The sequence below is a fragment of the Diachasma alloeum genome, unplaced genomic scaffold, assembly GCF_001412515.2.
Source record: "Diachasma alloeum isolate Michigan unplaced genomic scaffold, Dall2.0 Dall_scaffold_00566, whole genome shotgun sequence".
Taxonomy (NCBI): Eukaryota; Metazoa; Arthropoda; class Insecta; order Hymenoptera; family Braconidae; genus Diachasma; species Diachasma alloeum.
The window spans coordinates 168,259-189,345 of record NW_021680698.1 but is presented as its reverse complement, the minus strand read 5'-3'; the positions used below and the strand labels follow the sequence as shown (position 1 = coordinate 189,345).

Sequence of the window (21,087 nt, the reverse complement as noted above, 5' to 3'; positions counted from 1 at the left end):
TGGCTACATCTATCGCCCGGTACATCGGAAATTCAACTTCATGGATTTGCGGACGCATCAAATCTGGCAATGGGCGCATCGGTCTATCTCCGTACATCTGCAGCGACATCGGGAACGTCTGTCACTTTGGTTTGTGCCAAGACCAAGGTGGCACCCCTCAAGAAGAAGACCATTCCAAGACTGGAGCTCACGGCAGCAGTCATGGTCACAGAACTCGTGGCTTATGTCAAAAGGGCTTTGGAATTGGACAACATCGAGATTTATCTATGGAGCGACTCATCGGTAGCCATCACCTGGATCAACGGGGACCCTGCCCGTTGGAAGGATTTCGTACAGAACAGGGTTCTTAAGATACGAGATACCCTGCCCTCTGCAACTTGGAGACACATCAATGGGAAGGAGAATCCGACGGACTGCGCATCAAGGGGTCTCACCCCGAAATAACTGGCGGAGCACCATCTATGGTGGACAGGGCCATCATGGCTTGTCCTGNCTCTACATCGAGATTTATCTATGGAGCGACTCATCGGTAGCCATCACCTGGATCAACGGGGACCCTGCCCGTTGGAAGGATTTCGTACAGAACAGGGTTCTTAAGATACGAGATACCCTGCCCTCTGCAACTTGGAGACACATCAATGGGAAGGAGAATCCGGCGGACTGCGCATCAAGGGGTCTCACCCCGAAACAACTGGCGGAGCACCATCTATGGTGGACAGGGCCATCATGGCTTGTCCTGCCACCAGACCAATGGCTAGCATCATCAATGGACCTAGCATCATCAAAAGAGGTATCATCAGAAGCGGCACAGGAAGCGAGGCCGCCCATCATCAGCTCACATCCAGTGCAGATTGCCGAGGCAAATGCGCTAATCATCAGATACTCATCACTCACAAAGCTACTGCGGGTTACAGCCTGGGTAAACCGCGCAGCAAAACGCTTCAGAAGACAGCCGCTACCCGATTCTCCACAATTGGAACCAGAGGAACTCGAAGAGGCGAGACTGTTTTGGGTCAGATACACGCAGCAGCTCTACTTCGAGGCAGAAGTTAACACGCTGAGGGACGGAAACCCCTTAGCGGCCAATCATCGTATGGCAACGTTGACGCCATACCTGGATAACGACGTCATGCGATTGGGCGGACGTCTAAGACGATCAACATTGGATCCGGAGGAGAAGAATCCAATCATTCTTCCCCGTCACTCGCCATTATCATCGCTCATCATCGCGGAGGCTCATCAACGGAGCTTCCATGGAGGAACTCAACTAACTTTGGCACACATCAGACAGAGGTACTGGATCATCGGGGGACGAGCTCCAGTACGCTCCCACATCATCAAATGCGTAATTTGCGCACGTCATCGAGCATTGAGGGCTCAACAGCTGATGGGACAGCTGCCAACACGACGAGTGACACCATCGAGGGTCTTTCTCCACTCAGGAGTAGACTTCGCAGGCCCAATCAACATCCTGAGATGGAGAGGATCAGGGGCAAGCAAGACAATGTACAAGGCTTACATCTGTCTGTTTGTATGTTTTGCTACTTCAGCAACACATCTGGAACTGGTAACGGACCTCACAGCGGAGGGATTCATCGCAGCGTACAAACGCTTCACATCGAGACGGGGCATCTGTGCAACCCTGTCCAGCGACAGGGGTGTCAACTTCATCGGGGCAGAGAGAGAACTTCAAAGGTTATTCGACCAGGCATCAAGCGAATCGGCAACTATCAGGGATCAGCTAGCATCCGACGGAACGAAATGGAAATTCAACCCTCCTCACTCGCCGCACATGGGAGGCAAGTGGGAGGCTGCAGTGAAATCAACGAAATATCATCTACGAAGGGTCATCGGAACCTCGACCTTGACGTACGAAGAATTTACGACTCTTCTGACGCAAGTCGAGGCCATACTTAACTCTCGACCACTCTGCCCACTCACAAACGACCCGCAGGACACATCAGCCCTGACACCAGGACACTTCATCATAGGAGAAGCGCTCACGACAATTCCAGAGCCTTCACTTCAGCAGATCAACACAGCAAGACTGAACAGATGGCAAATCATCTCCCAGAGGCTTCAGAATTTCTGGGAACACTGGGCACGAGAGTGCATTCATCGTTACCAGCAAATCTATCGGTGGAAGCAGCCAACGAACGAAGTAAAAATCGGTTCGTTGGTCCTCATCATTGACGAGCCGGAGCCACCAGCCAAGTGGCCTCTGACTCGAGTCATCGCAATTCATCCGGGACAAGACAACCTGACCAGAGTTGTCACACTGAGGAAAGGCAACCAGGAGACTCAAAGGTCCATCCACAGGCTGGTGCCTTTGCCGATCAACGACGACCTTTTGGAAGGTCAACAGTGATACGTCATTATAATCATCAGATATACATCGTCACCTGGAGGTGACGCAGGGCGGGCGGGATGTTGAAAATCATCCTTCAGTCGGGCTAAATGTCGAATTTTGCTCGCTCGGAAACCTTCGGGCATCGACGAACACGCACGAGGACGATCGTGCGTGTCGTATCAGTAGTACGCCATCGAACTTCATCGAGTGAAAGTGCCGGAAAATTATCGCAGCTATTATCGAACATTATAATCGCAAATCATCTTTTTGTTAAGTTGTATACAGTCCACTCGGAAATCATCTATTTATTAAACTCTGTGTTGTGTAATTTTCAGTGCATAATAGTTTGTTGATTAAAGAAAACTCATCAAATTACCTCCGGCTAATTATCAACCCGTTACCCGAATCTCACTTTTCCTCCCGACCACCCGGCTCATCAAATCGTTATTGATTTCTAACATGACTTCAAGACCGACATTTTGAAGAACAAAATTGAAATCGGACCAATATTTTGAAATATTGAGTCAAAGCGTTTCACATATCAAGTTGAATATCTATTAAAATACTGGTCCGATTCCGCTCATCCAGAAACCCAAACTTTGTTATCTGAAGACCTAAAATCCTGTCAATTTTGAAGGTTCTATCGATTATTATTCAAGTTATCATGGACACAAGGAGTTTCAGTGAAAAAATGAAAAAAAAAGGAGAATCAACTACATTACTCGGGGTGGCATGGTCTTTTTAACTTCCCGATCTATCGGGTAGTTATTGTAATCACCCTGAAAATGAATCATTAGTTTTTTACAATTTCTCCACGTTTCTCGGTGTCTAAAACACTTCTGAACACTTCTAAACAACATGTCTGTGTGTGTTTTTTTTTTTGGGTTCATGAACGGAAAAATGCTCTTTACGCACTAACACACTCCAGACGGGTGGTGTCTGAAGTGTAGTGTCGGTCAGGTCTAGATGGTAGCGACACGAGCAAGTATCTGCTTGGCGAATGTGCAACCCATACGGACTCAAAAACCGAACATGACCCTAGTAATCTTTGACCTTTTCTTCACCTCGCGGCACCACCGTTAAGTATTACTTCACGAGGGAGGTCTCAGCTGTTTGCTCTTCCTCATTTCAACCTTATGTACGTCTTCCTAGTCTACGAAGATGTTGGGTGTAGGTAGGAGGTTCCAGTAGGTTTTCCGCCTGTGTTGCAGCGTTGCGCTCGCGTTCCTCTTTCCTGAGCTCTTTTATGACTTCAGCCGCAAAGTGACTCGTTGCATCCGAAGCTGCCTGCGATGATAGTAGAACATCCATTAGGTTTTCAGGCAGTACTTCCATTTTCAGTGTAGACACCCAGATATGCCTGGTCTCGCTGAAACGCGGGCATGCGAAGAACACATGCTTCGCATCTTCATCCACTTCTGGGCAGGTCAGACATTTCGAGGAATCTCCATGCTTGAATTGATGAAGATACGCTCTAAAGCATTTGTGTCCAGAAAGCATCTGCGTCAGATAGTAGTTCACCTCTCCGTGGCCGCGATTCAGCCAGACATCCATTTTAGGGATCAGGCGGTAAGTCCATCTCCCCTTGGTTGTCCCACTTCAGCTGCCATCGCCTCAGGCTGTTTCGCCTCTCTTCAGACGTCAACTTCTCGGGACTCAACGCTTCGGATCTTCTACGCGTATACAGAGCTTTCCGCTCCTCAGCCAGAATTTCTATCGGCAACTGTCCCGCGATGACACACGCTGCGTCCTCAGAAACCGTCCAATATGCACTTGCGACTCTAAGGGCACTGAGTCGATAGACTGGTGCGATCTTACGTCGCGCTTCCTGCAGTTGAAGTACATCCCCCCAAATGGGAATAGCATATGTGAGCACCGAAGTTATCACTGAAGACAACAGTGCTCTTCTTTGCTTGGGTCCCCCGATGTTGGGCATGAGACGTGATAAGGTGGATCTAACGCTCGACGCCTTGGCACCCACTTGCTCCGCTTGTTGCTTGAAGTTGAGTCATGCATCTATCATCACCCCCAGGTATCGAATGAATGGCTGTGAGGTAATTTCACAAGATCCGACTCGCAGCGTGATAGTCTCGATTTTTTTCCTGCTAATGATCAATACGGCTTCTGTCGTGTGCTCCGCAAGGTTTAGGCCTACTGAGTCCATCCAGTTCCGGATAGTCTCAAAAGTTGTATTGAACACGTGGTTTATCTGCTCCAAGTATTTTCCAACGATGACTACGGCCACATCATCTGCAAATGCAACGAGCTTAGTCCCTCGTGGCAGTTTCAGCTTCAGCAGCCCATCGTACAGAATGTTCCATAGTAGAGGACCCAGCATTGAGTGTTCCATCGTAACACACGTATTTGAATATAACCGCGCTTGGTATGTTGGCGACAATGGGTGGCGGCGCCACCGTGCGCCAGTCTGGCGGGTCTGAGCGTGCGGGACGCTCGATGGTGTGTCAGAGTCTAACCGACGCCACAAGTGTGTAAATCGTTTGCAACTGCAAGTTAATCATTTGACAAATCATCCTGACTTTATCGTTGTCATAATCGACAAAATAATTATCCGAAAGGAACCATCGATCAATCAATCGTTTTCGTTCACAAACTGTAGTGACGAAAAAACCGAAAAACTATCAATCAAAAATCTTAATCTAAGACACGAAATCCAACGATTGAACATTCAGTGTGGCATTTATCCTATCGTTATCTATTAGTGCGCGTGTGTCTACATATTCAGTCGACAGTTCGCCTTATGCGTTCCTAGACAAATATTGGTGTGTGGATGCATGTGTGTGTGTGAATACCGTCATTCGCAGTTAATCGTTTAAATCTTGTATCAAAGTAAATATATCTGGGTTTTTTATGCTTCGGCTTTTTCCCAAGCATTGTGTTTTGTGTTAATTATTTTTTCCGTATTTTTTATCATTTATTTTTCTGATTTTTTAATGCAGCTATCATACCACCTAGGGTATGATAGCCTTCAACGTCTTTTCACTGAGCCTTGAGGTACTCCCCCTGTAATTTCATACTGCTTGGGGCCACACTCCGTGTCATACTTGAGGACCCTTCTGGTGAAATAGCTGTCAACCATTCTCTGCAAGTATCCAGGTACGTTCAGCTCTACAAGAACCTTCTTAATGCAGTCCCATCTGGCTGAGTTGAAGGCATTCTTGATGTCCAGTGTCACTACTAAGCAGTACTCCTTCGTGCCATTGAGCCATCTTTCCCCTGCAATCGCTTTCCTGGCGGTACCGATGAGAAGGTTGATGGCATTTAGGGTTGATCGACCTTTCCGAAAACCAGATTGATTCCCGGCTAGTATAGGTTCCACCGCGGCTTCTATCCTTTGGTGGACGATACGCTCGAGAATCTTGCCAGCGGTATCAAGCATGCAGAGGGGACGATATGATGAAGGGTCGTCTGGTGGTTTGTTCCCTTTCGGAAGCAGTACTAGCGTCTGCTGCTTCCACGTGGCTGGGAAAGTGCCCTCTCAGGCACTCGTTGTACACTTCCAGGAATAGCTCCGGCATCGCATGTATAGCCGACTTCAGAGCGATATTTGGGACTCCATCTAGGGCAGGAGCTTTGGTGTTACCCACTTTGTTGCAGGCTTCCATCAGTTCTTCCTTGGTGATTCGTGGAGCCATCATCCTATCTTGCTCGCCAGTATGGTGTAATTCTGGTTGCTGTGGGAACAGCACTGCGACGATTTTCTCCAACAGTTCAGGGCACGTTGGTAACGGCATTGGTTGGCTTTTTAGGCGCATCATCACTACCTTGTATGGTCTGCCCCATGGGTCATCTTCCACCTCAGCAAGTAGCTCACTCCAAGATTGCTTCTTACTGCACTTGATTGCTCTGCTGAGTTTACGGCGTGCCTTCTTATGCCTCATCCGCAGTTCTTCAGAGTTCGGCTTCTTCCGGCCACGTTGTTCCAATGTTCTGGCTCTATTACACTCCTTCCGTAGGATGGCGATACTGTCATTCCACCAATATACCGGTGGATGCTGGTTTGTGCTCCGCTTCCTGATCATAGTGGCATCGCATGCTTCTGTCACTCTCTTCATGATGTTGTGTGCTTTTTCAGTAACATTGTTTCCGCTAATCGGGCGATTATCCAATGCTGCTGAAAAAGTGCTCGAATTGAAGGTGCTCACTCTCCAGCCAATGCAATTGGTCTTTTTAGGCCTTAAGGCGGCTCTCTGGCGAGTACATGTCTCCCAGATTATCGCACGGTGATCGCTGGCAGTGTAGATATCAGCTACTNGCTGCTGAAAAAGTGCTCGAATTGAAGGTGCTCACTCTCCAGCCAATGCAATTGGTCTTTTCAGGCCTTAAGGCGGCTCTCTGGCGAGTACATGTCTCCCAGATTATCGCACGGTGATCGCTGGCAGCGTAGATGTCAGCTACTCTCCACGAGTAGTTCCTTTTTGCAAGGTTGCTACTCACGAAGGTAAGGTCCACAATTGAGCTCTTCTCTCCCCGCACGAAAGTCGAGTCATCGCCACTATTCAGCAAAACCACGTCCAACGATGACATGGCTTCCAGTAAAGCTTGTTCTCTGGCGTTTCTCCTCTTACTTCCCCAATCAACTGCCCAGGCGTTGAAGTCCTCGGCTATTGCCACGGGAAAGTGCTGCTTCGCGTCCTCGGTCAGTCGATCTAGGAAGTCCGTGAACTCATCAAAGGAAAGATTTGGCGAGGCGTAGCAGCTGTAGTACTGAATTCCATCAACCTTGGCCTTTATGAAGCCCTCTTGTGCGTTACCTGTGCTGCTCTGGAAAGAACGATCCCCACAAGCCCAGATTACAGCCTTCCCACTGACGTCAGTAATCCAGGATTGAGTGCCAAGATGTCGATATGGCTCCGAGATCATGACAAGGTCAAGTCTCAGCTCCCGCACCGCTTGCGTGAGCAGATCGTGTGCGTCCTCACAATGATTGAGGTTGAGCTGTAACACCTTGCACCTTCCCCTCCTATGATTGCCTTTTGCTGGTAAGCTTCTGAAGTGCCTCTTTGTAGGCTGGGCATCTACTGCTACCAGCGACATGTGCACAATTCTTCGTGTTACCATTTCCAGTGCAAAGGGCGCACAGAGGATCCTTCTGGCACTCCTTGGCTTGGTGGCCACTCTCTGAACATCTCACGCAGACCTCAGATCGGTTAATTGTGCTTCGACACTTGGTGGCGAGGTGTCCGTAGTGCCAGCACTTGAAGCACTTGACCGGTTTCTGCACTCTTCGAATACGGCAGTTCACCCAGCTGATTTTGATCTTCCCGTGATCATCCTCCCCCAGGATTTTCTTCACGGCAGCTGCAGTGAGTGTCACCGAGGCGGTTTGGGTTCCTCCATATGCCATACGTAAGAATCTAGCGACTTCAGAGCCTATCTTAGGCTCTTCACCCACCACTTTACGTAGGGCTTCAAGAACGTCCTCCTTTTCCGTCTCCAGATCGAGATCCTTGATCTCGAGATCTTCCAACGGCTCCTTACTCAGTATTTCGGCCTCCTCCCCCAGGAGATCCACAATGGCTGATCGTAGCTTGGAGCCCTCAACGGTCGTCTTCTTGTTCAGGATAATCAGCATGTCTCCTGTTGCTGTACGTCTGATCTTCTCGACGCATTCCCTGACTTTCTCGCAGGCCCTGTCTTTTTTAACCCGCCTAAGGATTTCTGAGTATTTCTCCTTTTCGTTTGGGCGAATGATCAGCGCTTTCGGCCTGGCCGCCAACTTCTTCTGTGTCTGCTTCGGGTTCGAGTTTCCCCATAGCGACTTTGCAGCCGGGTCACCTTTCTTCCTTCGTCGCTTCCACTTCTGCCAGCCTTGGTCTTCTTCGATCTCATCCTTGTTGTGCCTATCTTGTTTGGTCTTGCCCTTGGATGGTTTGTCCTTGGTGAGCTCCTGCAAGAAAGGTTCATTCCCCTTTGTCTCCCTCCCCTGAAACTGTGTCGTGACCCGCTTGGGTGGGCTTGGAGTCTTCTCTTGCTTGGATCTCTTGAGAGAGTCGGAGTACGTGCCAGGCGATTCCCGATTTCTCTTCTTTTTATCTCCAGTGTCTTGAAGATCCTGGTCTTGGAGCGTCTTTTGAGATCCTGCATTCTCTACCATCTGTTTTGGTAGGGCTCCACGCATTGATCTGAGACGCTTAGCAGAAACCTGGATGCTTCTTGCGAGCTGGCGAATACCTTCATTGATGGTTCGCCTAGACTTGTCTGTTAGCTGCTGTAACAGATCTTCAATAAGCTTTTCATGGCGATCCCATGCCTGCTTCTGCGCCATTCCTCCATTCGATGCGCTAGGCTCCGTCACATGTTGAGTCTGAGACTCTGCTCCACTTGTAGCATCAGAGGCCAAGTGGTCCGCCTTTGAAAAGTGTGATGGTTGGCTCTTCCCAGAATCCAAGGAGCCGGCATTGGCCACCGGGGCTTGCACCCGATCGGAACCAAAGGTAGGATTTACCTCTCGAAGAGGGGTTACCACCTGGGATATTTTCGTGTTATCATCACTACTGATCATTTTAAGTTTGGCTGTTAAATAGAGCCACTGCAAACTTTGTAAGGCTGTTATAGGGAGCCCACCCTGCACACCACTTTTAGAGTTGGGTTTCTCGGAAGATATTGGTCCGCGCCGACGTATTTTCTTTAGTCGATACCCTGTGTGTCAAACCAAAGTTTGAAACAGGGAGGGCGCTTTCTGCCATCCGCCACCTGCATACGCGCTACGTTGCAGCACCTTCCAAACTGCGAAAACTCTCAGGTAGTAGAGGCGTTCCTACGCTGAAAGGATCCGTTGTGTGTGTGTGTGTGTGTATGTGGGTCTGTATGGTACAGAATTTTCGTTAACGATTTCTCCCGAATGAATCGCGCGGTCAAGATGATGGATGACGCAATCGAAAGGTCTTCATGTAACTTAGACCTGATTAGATTTTGGAGTGATTCGCTCCAGTGGTTCTTGCAAAATTTACTGGAGAAAACTTTAAAAATGGCTAAGATAAGTATTTCTCCTGTATAAATGACGTGATTGGGATTGTCAACATCAGGATATCACTAGAGTCAATCACTCCAGTGATTTCTCCAGGATTTGCTGAAACTCCAGTAGTTTTTCAAAAATTTCCTGGAGAAAAGTTTGAAAATCGCTCAGACAAGGGTTTCTCATGAATAAATAATGTGATTGGACTTATTTACATCAGAATATCGCTGGAGTCAATCGCTCCAGTGGTTTTTCCAAAATTTCGTGGTTCATATTTGAGTTACCATAATTTCAACTATTTTCAATGAGTTCATTGTCTTGGTAATGAGGGACTTTATGGGGAAATGTCAACAATTATTTTTTTGGAGGAAATTTGATGCTTTATAAAGGACGTGTTGTGATTTTTACTGATAACAACTTTTCTATAAATAATGAAATAAGTCCATAATTAATATGTGGGAATTTAATAAATCGGTTGAACCGATTTTACTTTTGTTGAATATTCAATTATTTAGATAATTAGGGAGTTTAGGGGAAAATTTTATGAGATAGTTTTTATCAAATTTATTGTTGATCTCATGGTTAGGGGACGTAAATGTATATTTCGCATATCAAGATGATGACGGCATTAAGAATTACTCTTTTTTCACAGGTCGAGGGTGTAACAGTGGCTTAAGCTGTAGATCTTGGCGCGGTGGTCGTGGTGGTCGTGGTGGTCGTGGTGGTCGCGGGGGTCGCCGTGGCCGTGGAGGATATGGTGGAGGCGGATTCACAATGCGCTTCCATTAACATCATTAGCTCATCTCACAGTATTTTTTTTGTGATATTTTTTTCGGTGATGTTCTATGTGATATTTTTGTACGATTTTTTTTGTTAGATTTTTTTGACAAATTTTTGTTTAAAAACACTAAATAGAATATCAATAAAGAGAATTGAGACTGACAAATAAATTCTTATGATTCGTCTTCTCTTTATTATACTTTTCTTGTGTTGGAATATCGATGAATCCCTTATTTTAACATTCATTGTAGAAAATAATAATCGAGAAGTTTTGAGTGCGGCCCCAACGGGTCACACCAATCGCAATACATCACTAATCATGCACCCCACATTGTGAGTGAGCAAAGCGAGCTGATTTGTTTTCATTCTATTTTTCTGCTTTCTTCATTGAAAAAATTAAACACATAAAAATTGAAGGATTTTTCTAATGAATGACGGAAAGGCAATTGGTCAGGAAGTTATTGGTTCGATCCGTAATGGGTCACATCCACTCCAACCCACCCGCCATGGGAACGAGCGACCAACAACCCAATCCACTAGTTTCAATTTAGTTGAATACGTATGGCGAGTATTAAAAAAAATGAATTGGTCGAATGGTTCAGGAAATATTTGCAAAAAATGCTTTTGAGGAATCGCTATATCTCAAGAATTGCGCAACTGATAGAACTGAAATTCAGCACAAATTTTACTATCAGTAGTACTTTCCGTTAACCATTCTTGAGTTATGAGGACAGTTCTGGGCAAACGAACCCAAATGTGCACACATACACACAGACAATTTCTAAAAACATCATTTCTTCACGTTTCATAACATTCTAGATCATTTGCAATTAAATTAGAAAATCGAAAAGTCGATCAAAAACAAGGTTTCTATTGGGAAGTAAAAACAGAAATATCTCGAAAATTTTGTATGAACATGTATAGATATTTTGATTGATCTAGATAGAAGCCGTCGAAGGGAATATTTTGAAAAAAAAAAGAATCAAATCCGTTGAGTGGTTCACGAAATATTCAACAAAATATATTGACACAAAAGAGTGCATACCGTGAGGAATCGAGTAACCGGGCGGTACCCACTTTCCGGGTGCAGAGCACGCTCACGACAGGATTTAGCATTAATGACACTATGACAGTCATCAACGTACACTTTTTTTTCTGCATTTCGGGGCTAAATTATTTCTGCATAAATCACGGTATTTATTGATATATTACGAGTTGCAGAAAATAATAAAAAGATAATTGATGTGAGAGGGTATATGGTGAGACCGTCTGATAAGCCATTTGTAGCGTGCAAAGGTTAAAATCTCTCGATGCAGCGTAAGGATCAAACAGCAAAATGTGAGTATAAAATAGATTTTCCTGGGTTTCTAGTAGTTAAATAACAATTGTAGATGACACATGCAATGAAAATAACATGAAAAAATTTTATTTTTTATCAAAAATGTCGAATCCGGATACTGGGCCAACTGAATGTCAGGTGGGAGTAGTCACCGGGCGGATATTTTTCAATAGAATAACCTCAAATGTTTCTCTACTCCATCATTCCCTTGACAGTCATAAAAATATGTTTTCTGTAACTACTTCTTTATTTGATAAGAATGAATAAAGAAAGAAATTAAAACAAAAAATTCATTTTTCTAATTTCCAGGGTAAAAATTAAAAAACCGAAAGTGTCAACACCGAGGTACACCAATGAGGACTTGCAAAAAGCTCTGAAGTCTATAAATGCAGGAATGCCCATTGCCTTAGTGAGCAGAGAATTCAATATTCCCAAGTCAACTTTATTCGACAAGAAAAAAGGCATTTCAAAACCTGTAATAAGTAGACGAGGCCCTGAAAGTATTCTAGGAGATGTCACTGAACAGCGGCTTATAGAACGGATTTTCTACATGTGTGAACAGGGTTTTGATCCTGTCACCAAGGATCAGCTGATGAATTCTGCTCAAAGACTGATGAAAACGATGGGTAAAGTTAATGTGTTCGGAGAATGACTAATTTTAGGGTGGATGTGGGATGAAAATGTGGAGGGAGATGTTGGGAAAATCACTATTTAGCCGGATTTAAACACCACACTTTAGTTGTGAGATCGAACCACTTTAGTCGGAAAATTATTTACACTCTTTGGTAATTTATAATAGCTGTTAATGATCAAAAATTGTTGAGAGTCACCTTGAAATTAACTGAGTTGATTCACTGCAAATTTGCTGGACTGAATTAATGAATTATTATTATGGTGATGTACTGGACGAAAGTATTTAAATTGAATACGCGTGCAATCTACTCAATAGCTAGAGTTTAACTACTTTTTGGGGGTTTCGCGATCCCCTGACTGCTCCACCCGAAGGTTCCCGATGGTGCTCGAGGATAATCGGTAGGACCGACCGTTTAACTGATTGCTGCATTTCAAACATGATGTTTTCACTAATGATCGTCCTGGAAAACACTGGTGGGAAAGGTTTAAGAGACGACATCCAGAAATCTGCGAGCGATTTTCAGAGAATATCACTTACACTCGGGCTGCAGTTACTGAAGAGAGAATACACCAGTGGTTTGGTAGTCACAAAGCTTACTTGATTTCTAAAAATTTATTAAACATTGGACCGAACCGACGTCGGTGGCCGAAACGGCTAGGTGCGAGCCTAGTGTACGAAAGGTTGTGAGTTCAATTCGCCGTGGAACCGAGTTTTTCAACCGGAGGCTCCGGCGAGCGGGAGGTCGCTAATATAGTGACCGTCTGTACCGGCATGGGTTTTCTGTGGTTTCCCATGCTACTCCTATGTTCTATAGGAGTGCGAATGCGGTGCAGAGGGCAGAAAGGGCCGGAATATATAAAAAAAAAAAAAAAAGATTGGACCGACAAGGAAATTCAACTGCGATGAGTTTGGCTTCCTCCTGTCTCCACAAGTTCAAAAAGTGCTAGCAAAACGAGGCGAACGATCTGCGTATAATTTCGTAAACAATAATAACAAGGAGTGTCTCACAGTCCTGCTCTGTGGAAATGCAGCTGGCCAACTCTTACCACCGATGATCATGTTCAATTACGTGCGAATACCTGCTGGTGTTGCATCTCTCATACCTAAGGAATACACTATTGCTCGTTCAGACAGTGGATAGATGACAGCCACTTCATTTCTTGGCTGGGTACGTCACTCGTTTCACCCGTGGCTCATCAAAACAAAATTAAATTACCAGTTATCTTGTATTTGGATGGACGCTCGTCTCATTTGACTTTAGATCTGAGTGAGTTCTGTCGTGAGAATGGCATCGAACTAAGTGCACTTTATCCTAATTCTACCGACGTTCTCCAGCCTCTGGACGTTGCAGTTTTTCATCCGCTGAAAGCTGTGTGGAAAAAGGTAGTTCCAGAATGCAGACTGGCTACCGGTGGAGACCGATTGAAAAAAAAAACACTTCGGAGGGGTTCTAAAGAAAGCAATTGATAAATTAAATTGGGAGTCAATCATACGCAATGGATTTCGTGCAACTGGGCTCCATCCCTTCGATCCTGACGCAATCAATTATGAGAAACAACTGAAAGCTTTGCGACAGCAACTACTGGAGACACCTCCTGCTACAGTAGACCATCCACAGATGACTCATATCGAATTCATGGAGGCACACATTGAGAGCCAACTTCTTCAAACTTTCAAACTGGTTGATGAGATGGATGAGTGGTCAGGGGATATGTCGCATAAGAGCCTTTTTTCATTCTGACCGAAAATTACAAATTCTGAGAGACCTTTCGAGATGGGAAGAACAGCTGGAGCTTCAGTATCAGAGGTGGATGAAGAAAACCCAGATACAGAGAAGGTATCTGCGTGTCACGTATAATTAATTAAATGATCGTACTTTTTCTACCAATTTTTAAAACAATCATGATCAATTTATTTTGTAATCAATTCACTTACACGATTTTTTACCCCTTCACTTTACAATTGTAATGTAGATATTGATATTTTTATTGATATTAACCCTAGTCTGGTCGCCTGATGGGAAAATGCGACTATCTGACATAATTTTTAGGTATATCTTCAAATAATTCCCGAACTAATAAAAAAGATCCCGTCTTGTTCAGAAAATTAAGCTGAATAAAATAACGGAATGTCCTATCTCTCAATTTGGCAGGAAATATTTTTAATTAATTAAAAACTATTGACAATGAGCACATTACTACTAATATCACTGATTCTCGTTCATCAGGTCGAGATGAAAAATATATCCTTTTGTAGAGGAAAAAAATCTCTACAAAATTGAAGCGAGAAGTACTACTCCACAATTTTTCATTTTCGCGTAATTAATTGTTGAAGTTATGCCAACGCCAACATCCCCTAAATATCAGCTGATCGATTCAGCTCACCCCACGTATGCGCGCGCCGCTCGAGCGTAGAAGCGCCATGCGCAGTCGATTTAAATCGAGTCGAGCGTAATTTATTGCATTTTCATTGATTATTGAAGATTTATCAACAGATACAGAGATTTTTGTGAGAACCTTTTCCGTAGAAAATTTCAAGAGCTATATAAAAGCTCTTTATTAAAAATATTGTATCTCCGTTAGATTCCAAGATACAGGAGAAAATATGCTGATCAAAATTCAATTAGTGAATGCTCTTGGAAGTGCAGATTTGGCCCAATATATTGTGATCAAAGACGGGTTCAAAATTTATTCTACAATCATTGCTTGTAGATTTCATTACTCTTTACAAAAAGATTTATGATGAAAAAGACGCTGTCTGTTAGCTTCCAAGAGATTCAACAAATAATGAAAGATCAATTTAAAATATCTTTCTCGTTCTATCTCGTAATACGAACTATTAATTCCGACGTCATGGAATATAGGTTAAAACAAATTAATTTATCCGTACCGAGGAGTGAGTTAAATAATTTAATAATTTCAATTATTCGTGCAATGATATCAGTAGTGAAGTAGTAAAAGTTCACAAGTCGATTGTTCATGTCTCATTGAATATAGAATTATTTTAATATATGATTTTAGAAAAAACTATCAAAAGACCTTTTTCGTAGGTGTAGTCCATACGCCAGGGGCATTTCGGTGTCCATTGAGATATCCAGAAGATTTGATTATTGGATTCTGTCTTCCAGGTTTGATTGCGAATATGATAACCGATTGTGCGAAATTATGGGCAGTCTCTTTGTTTGTAATAATTTAATTATTTAAAACTAATGATCGCAGAAATGGCTGACTGTAGGGGAAAAAGTTTCAAACAAAAAATGTTCCTTATCGAAAAGTGGACAGATTTTGTTTTACAACTTTTTCTCACAACTATCATGGTTGCAGAGATATCGCGTTACCATCCCGTTCACTGACTATCGTGAAAATTTCAAAAAGAGATCACTGGACTCTACTTTAGAAATCTGTATCATGGAGGGATCGGATGAAGTTGTAAGAGGTAAAGGGAAAGAATTCTTTAGAGAATATTTTGTTAAATCCCGCAAACCATGGTTCTACAACAAAAAACTATCCAGAAGAACTATAGTTTGGGTTAATAGAGCGAGATCTACACTGTTAGAAACGTTTTGAAATTTGAAGGAAATTTGAAGGAAAAATGATGGCAAAGTTTTTTCCAAGTCAGATTATCCCTTAAGGTTCCAGGTAATTCCCACTTGAACTTCCCAAACCAGCCGGTAGATATCAGGTACACGGAACCCTAAACGTCAAGTGAAAATGGACTTGAATTTTCGGGGCGAACACGAAATTAGCCGTGGTGGCCTGAGATATGCCGACTGTGGCTCGCAATATTGAAGTAACAAAGGACTTTATTATTGAAGAAAAAACTATGATTTTCAAGGCATTTTGGAAATTTAATTTTGATGTAGACATGAATATTTGAGAATGGCTATGATAAACCGGCAACTAAAACCTTGAAAAATGAAGTCCTTTTTTAAAATTCATACGGTTGGTATTGGAATTTAAGGACATTTAGGGCCCAATTTTCTCCGTTTATTATTAGTATTATTATGATTATTAATAAATTCATTCATTATTTTGAAATTTCCATCTATTATTATTACGAATGAAGCGAACATATACATATATTTTGACATAGTAATATTATTTCCTTTTTTTACTAGACCTAATTGAATTATTTATAAAAATAAGTTTATTGTAAAGTATAACATCTACTTATTTTTAGTCTTCATCAGCAAGTTGATTCACTCAGTTAAAAGTAGATTCAAATATAACTAGACCTATTCTATATTCATGTTATATATCTATACAGTATTATTGAAGTTTGCAAGTCTCTCGTGGAATTTCTCAATGTACTCACTCAAGCTCTGTGATTTTACATCAATCTGAGAACGTCGTCTTTTTTGCCCGCTCACTCTCTTATGACCAAGCTCTGGGTTGATGTCCAAAAAAATTCTGGAAAATGAATGAGGCTATGTGTTAGTCCCCTTAAAATTTAAGTTACATTGATGTTAGCATTGCTCTAATTTTTTTCATATTGAATACTCATAAAAGTTTCAATAATGAAATGAATTTTCAAAATAGATTAGACAATTAAACTTAAATTAACACTGAATTTAAAAAAATAGAAAATCCAAGATAGTGTCTGAATTTCCATAATTTTCAGCACCATCGTCAATTGAAATTTCAATTTCCGTGGAATTTTCAAGAAAATTACTAGTATTCCAATACATGGATTATTTTGTATTTCCTTTAAATTAACTCTCCTCAGAAATTTCGAAAGATTTCCATTTTGAAAATTCATATGTAATTTTTTATCAGTGTAATATTGAAACTTTACCTCTGGATGAATTCCAGTGTGCTTTTTATCTGACTGGGATATTCGAGACCAAATACGAAGTAGGCCAAGAATGTTATAAGGAAACCTTGTAACACATTATCAGCTGTGAGGCAAGGTTTACTCTCAATATAAATCTTACAGGAAGCAGACCTATCATATAAGGAGTTTCCTAGAATCACCAGGGTAGGAGTTGGTGCACTGATGCAAGCTTCAAGATCATCTTCTGTCGTGGCAGCCTGAAAAATAATATTTATTCATTGAGAAAATTCTAACAAAATTTCAAAAAATCTCAAATTTCCAAAAAAAAATATCACTCACATCTCTAATGATGTATAGCCTATCTTGATTTTCTTTGAAGTAGGCTAGCAAGACTGGAATTGTCGCGATTTTCAAAGGGTTGTCACACTGAAGGCGCTGTCTAGCAAGCTCCGCTGCATTCAAAATCCTTCTCATCTCCAGCAGTTGTTGCTTTTCACTGTTACATCTCTGGATTTCATAATACTTCATATATTGAATTATTATCGATTTGTTCTGTAATCCTTCATTGAAGGTAGTATCCACGCTCTTTCCAAGTAGTTCACTAGCGTGCCACATGAAAAATTCTGCCTGGGTGAGAACCGGCCAATTTTCGAGGGCTTCAAAAATGAGTCCTGAGCGATGACTGAAGTCCATCCTCTGCTTCGAATATGATTGCTCGAGGGCATGGAGGATTTGCGTTGTTGAATCATTTGGTGCATTTGCCGCATCCTTCAAAAATTGCTGAGCAACGCTTTGAGTTTCCTCACTCTGGTCGACAGGAATTGGAGGCTCCCAACGAACACATCCCTGTGAATCCAGCACATGTTCCATTTCATCAAGTCTCCTTCGTTTCCTTCTTGTCGTATCAATTTCATCCCCTGCTGCATTTCTTTTACGTTGATTTCTCTTGTGATAAATATTTTGAGCAATCTTCTTTTCCAATACGACTGTCGTAGTCAATAATCTCCCATTTAATCGGTCATAGAACGTGTCAGGATATTGCTGAATTATTTCACGGATGATTGCTCTGATTGCCGTAATTCTCGTATCCTTCACAGCAAAGAGCAAGTGCGACGCAACCAGATTCGTCACGAGATCCATATCGCATCTCTCCAACCGTTTCTTATCTCTACATTGGTTAATAATATGCTTAGGCAATTGTGACCACGACCAGAGTTTTGGCTTTGCTTGTTGATTCGCTGCAGCAGCACTGTTCTCACTCTCCTCACAATGAAGATCATCATTCAAGGGAGCTGGGGCTATCCGTACTGTTGAATCGTTATAAGTTGGAACAGAGTGTTCTGTAAACGATGAAGTGGTCGCCATTGGCACCTCCACAATATGATGATCCAAATAATTCTTGGACTGTGACTCATGTTTTTGCACATTTTATTTTCTAGGGACGATTCTAAATTGAGGCAATTCCTTGAACTTTTCCATCCATACTTCTAATACATGGAAGTTTGAGATAACTGCTCCATTGCTTTCCAAAACAATCTGAAAATATTAAAATGTCCATTACTATCGATGACCCCGGCGAACATACAATTTTATCATGTAAAAATAATAATATAATATCTTATACTCAGCCCTTGGTAATGCCAGCTCGATAACAGATTGTGAGATGATCTCCTCTAAATTATTGGCTACAATGATGGCCCGAGGGCTGGTGGTCTCATTTGTGACGTCGTATAAAGACATTGTACTGAAAAAAATTGATAATTAGTAAGATTGAGCAGTGTGGAGGGGCCATTAATAAAAATTTTGGATAATAGTTGAGGTTCATACTTGAGAAAAACACCAAGGAGAGATTGAATCAAATCTAGAGACTCATTTTCCGACAATTCCATGCTTTAAACGGATACATCGTATTGTATCTAATATATAAACGTGAAGTGGATGATAATTATAAAGAGTTTTCAACGATATGCATTCGTTATAAAATTGACTTCCAAGTTCGTACGTGCGCAAGATTGGATTGAAATTATTTTCTCTATTTTCCACAAGGAAATAAATATTGGAATAAACATCAACGAATATACGAACAATCACTCCGATTTGTAATTCAGTACCCATGTCATTTTGGCGGAAAATGAAAGCCCGATCTGGCCTGTACATTATCCCTTTTACTACGACACACATGTATTCATCAATATCTGTAATTGTGGGACATATTACTTTGATGGCATTTTGAATATCAACGCTGAACCTTCGAGCTGCAAACTTGCAACTTTTCCCCAGTTCTACATCATTACGGAAATCTGAGCCTTCGCGCAAAAGACATTGAGATAATTCGTGTTTCACACTCAAACTTTTATTCACATTTTTATAATTGCCCAGGCAACGGAAAACTTTTTTGAAAAATCTATGTTTACTTTCAAATCGGAGTCTATACACGCATCAAAGGGCCAAATGATAATATTAATGAAGGGTAATGGGTTAGGTAATGATGTTTGGGGCGCAATGGATTGTCGGGGAACAATTTTGTACGTAAAAACAAATAGTCATCAATTAAACTCTCCAAGTATGGTAAATATTTTTCATGAATTTCGTATGAACAAATTACTTCGATCATTTCGGACATGATTAAAAAGGCTTTCCAAACCGGATCATCACTATCTTTCATGTTATTCGCAATGATGAGAGGGAGAAGGAGTATGAATGTTAGAATTTGCCACGCCCCTCCAACTATTCTGCCCTTGTCGGGCAATATAAGACAGGGTTTATCTTTGCGACTGTCTATTGAATATGGAAAATTCTCGATTTTGTAATTGATCTCATCATACGTGAACCAACCGTTCTCTATAAAATAATCAATGAAAAGCTTCAAATCAAATGCTGCGAAACCCTCAGTAATATCATGGCCTAAACACGGTGGTAACCCTGGCAGACAGACGTGAAAATTCTTGAGCTGATTGAAGATCGAATTGAATTTCACGCCAAACTGTGGTTTATTTGTCTCGACTGCCTTTTGAGCGTGCATATCATAGGAAGCAATAAAAAAAATTGTTCTCTGAGTAGGTTCAAAATGGTGATAATGAGTTGTATCACACTGCGTACAAAATTTGATGCTTTTATCGAATTGATCTCTTCGAATGAGACAATAACGACAAAAATAAATGGCTTTGCTGAAATTTTCAAGAAATCCACCTAATGCATGACTTCCCAAATTATCCCCTGCGATAAAAGCCAATCCTACTTTCCGTATGTCGCCCGGTGCTATTTCCAACCCTTCATTTTCTAATAACTTGAGATCATCAACAATTTTCCCATATACGTTATGGTGATCAAAATTTCGCTCTGTAGATAGGGCAACCAACTGAATTGTATTGATATGAGTACAAAGATGTGCGGGTAAATTTCCTAAACTCAGATAGACTGCAAGAATTTTGTTTTTTCTTTGCAGCCCCAATAGGATTGACCACCTGAAAACTATCTTGATATAAGATCAATTTGATTGCATCCGGCTTTTTCTCAAAGTATTCATTATTTCTAACGACCAATCCATCGGTAAAGTCTCTCAATACTCCATCATTTCTGGGTGTGTCGTTCAATTTTAAGAAATGATTGATTTATTTATTAACTTTCCGGGCAGGGAAGTTATTGTAATTTTTGAATAAATTTCCTAGTGTATCTCCGATAGGCATATATTGAAAATACAATTTCTTGTTCCCTTCTTTCTTTAAAAATATTTCGCATGGGCTGACATACAGAGGCTGATTTTGATAGAAAAGTTTCCGTTTGTAATCGGTATCTAAAAATTCATTTTGGCGAGTAAAAGTGTTTAAAGAAACGACCTCATTAATAATTTCCTGAATTTTTCCTTCTGATAAATTTTCTGATGATAATAATTTTTTCAATTGAGCAGCTACAGATTTCTGGCTTGCCTCATTCAAAATCTGCAAATTTTCAATGATTTTTTGTATTGTCGCGACTGGAACAATAAATTGACTCTCCATTCTAAGATAAAAATCTGCTAAATTAAAAAAATCATCATTTAATTCATCTTCACTGTTCACATCAATGCTATCGTCATTTATATCAAAATTTTCCTCATGCACTGTTAACTCATAATGGTTTTGGTGAATTTGTTCATCTTCGTTATTTTTACGCGTTTTATCAAGGAAAGAAACGAGATTTTTTCGTTCAACGTGATCAAATTGAGTAGGTCTATGATACGATGACATGCGGCCCGT

General features: G+C 41.8%; 2 protein-coding genes across 5 annotated transcripts in view; both read right to left on the bottom strand.

Annotated features, from left to right (window-relative positions):
• The window catches only part of LOC107043396, a 203,181-nt gene that overhangs the window by 159,715 nt on the left and 22,379 nt on the right, over positions 1-21,087 (bottom strand). The window lies entirely within an intron of this gene.
• On the bottom strand, positions 16,273-17,393 carry LOC107043397. Its single transcript, XM_015264897.1, has 3 exons — positions 17,192-17,393; positions 16,874-17,109; positions 16,273-16,488 (listed from the first exon to the last, which is right to left on the bottom strand). Exons 1-3 carry the CDS (start codon positions 17,378-17,380, stop codon positions 16,338-16,340), a joined length of 576 nt encoding a protein of 191 aa, XP_015120383.1. The 5' UTR covers positions 17,381-17,393; the 3' UTR covers positions 16,273-16,337.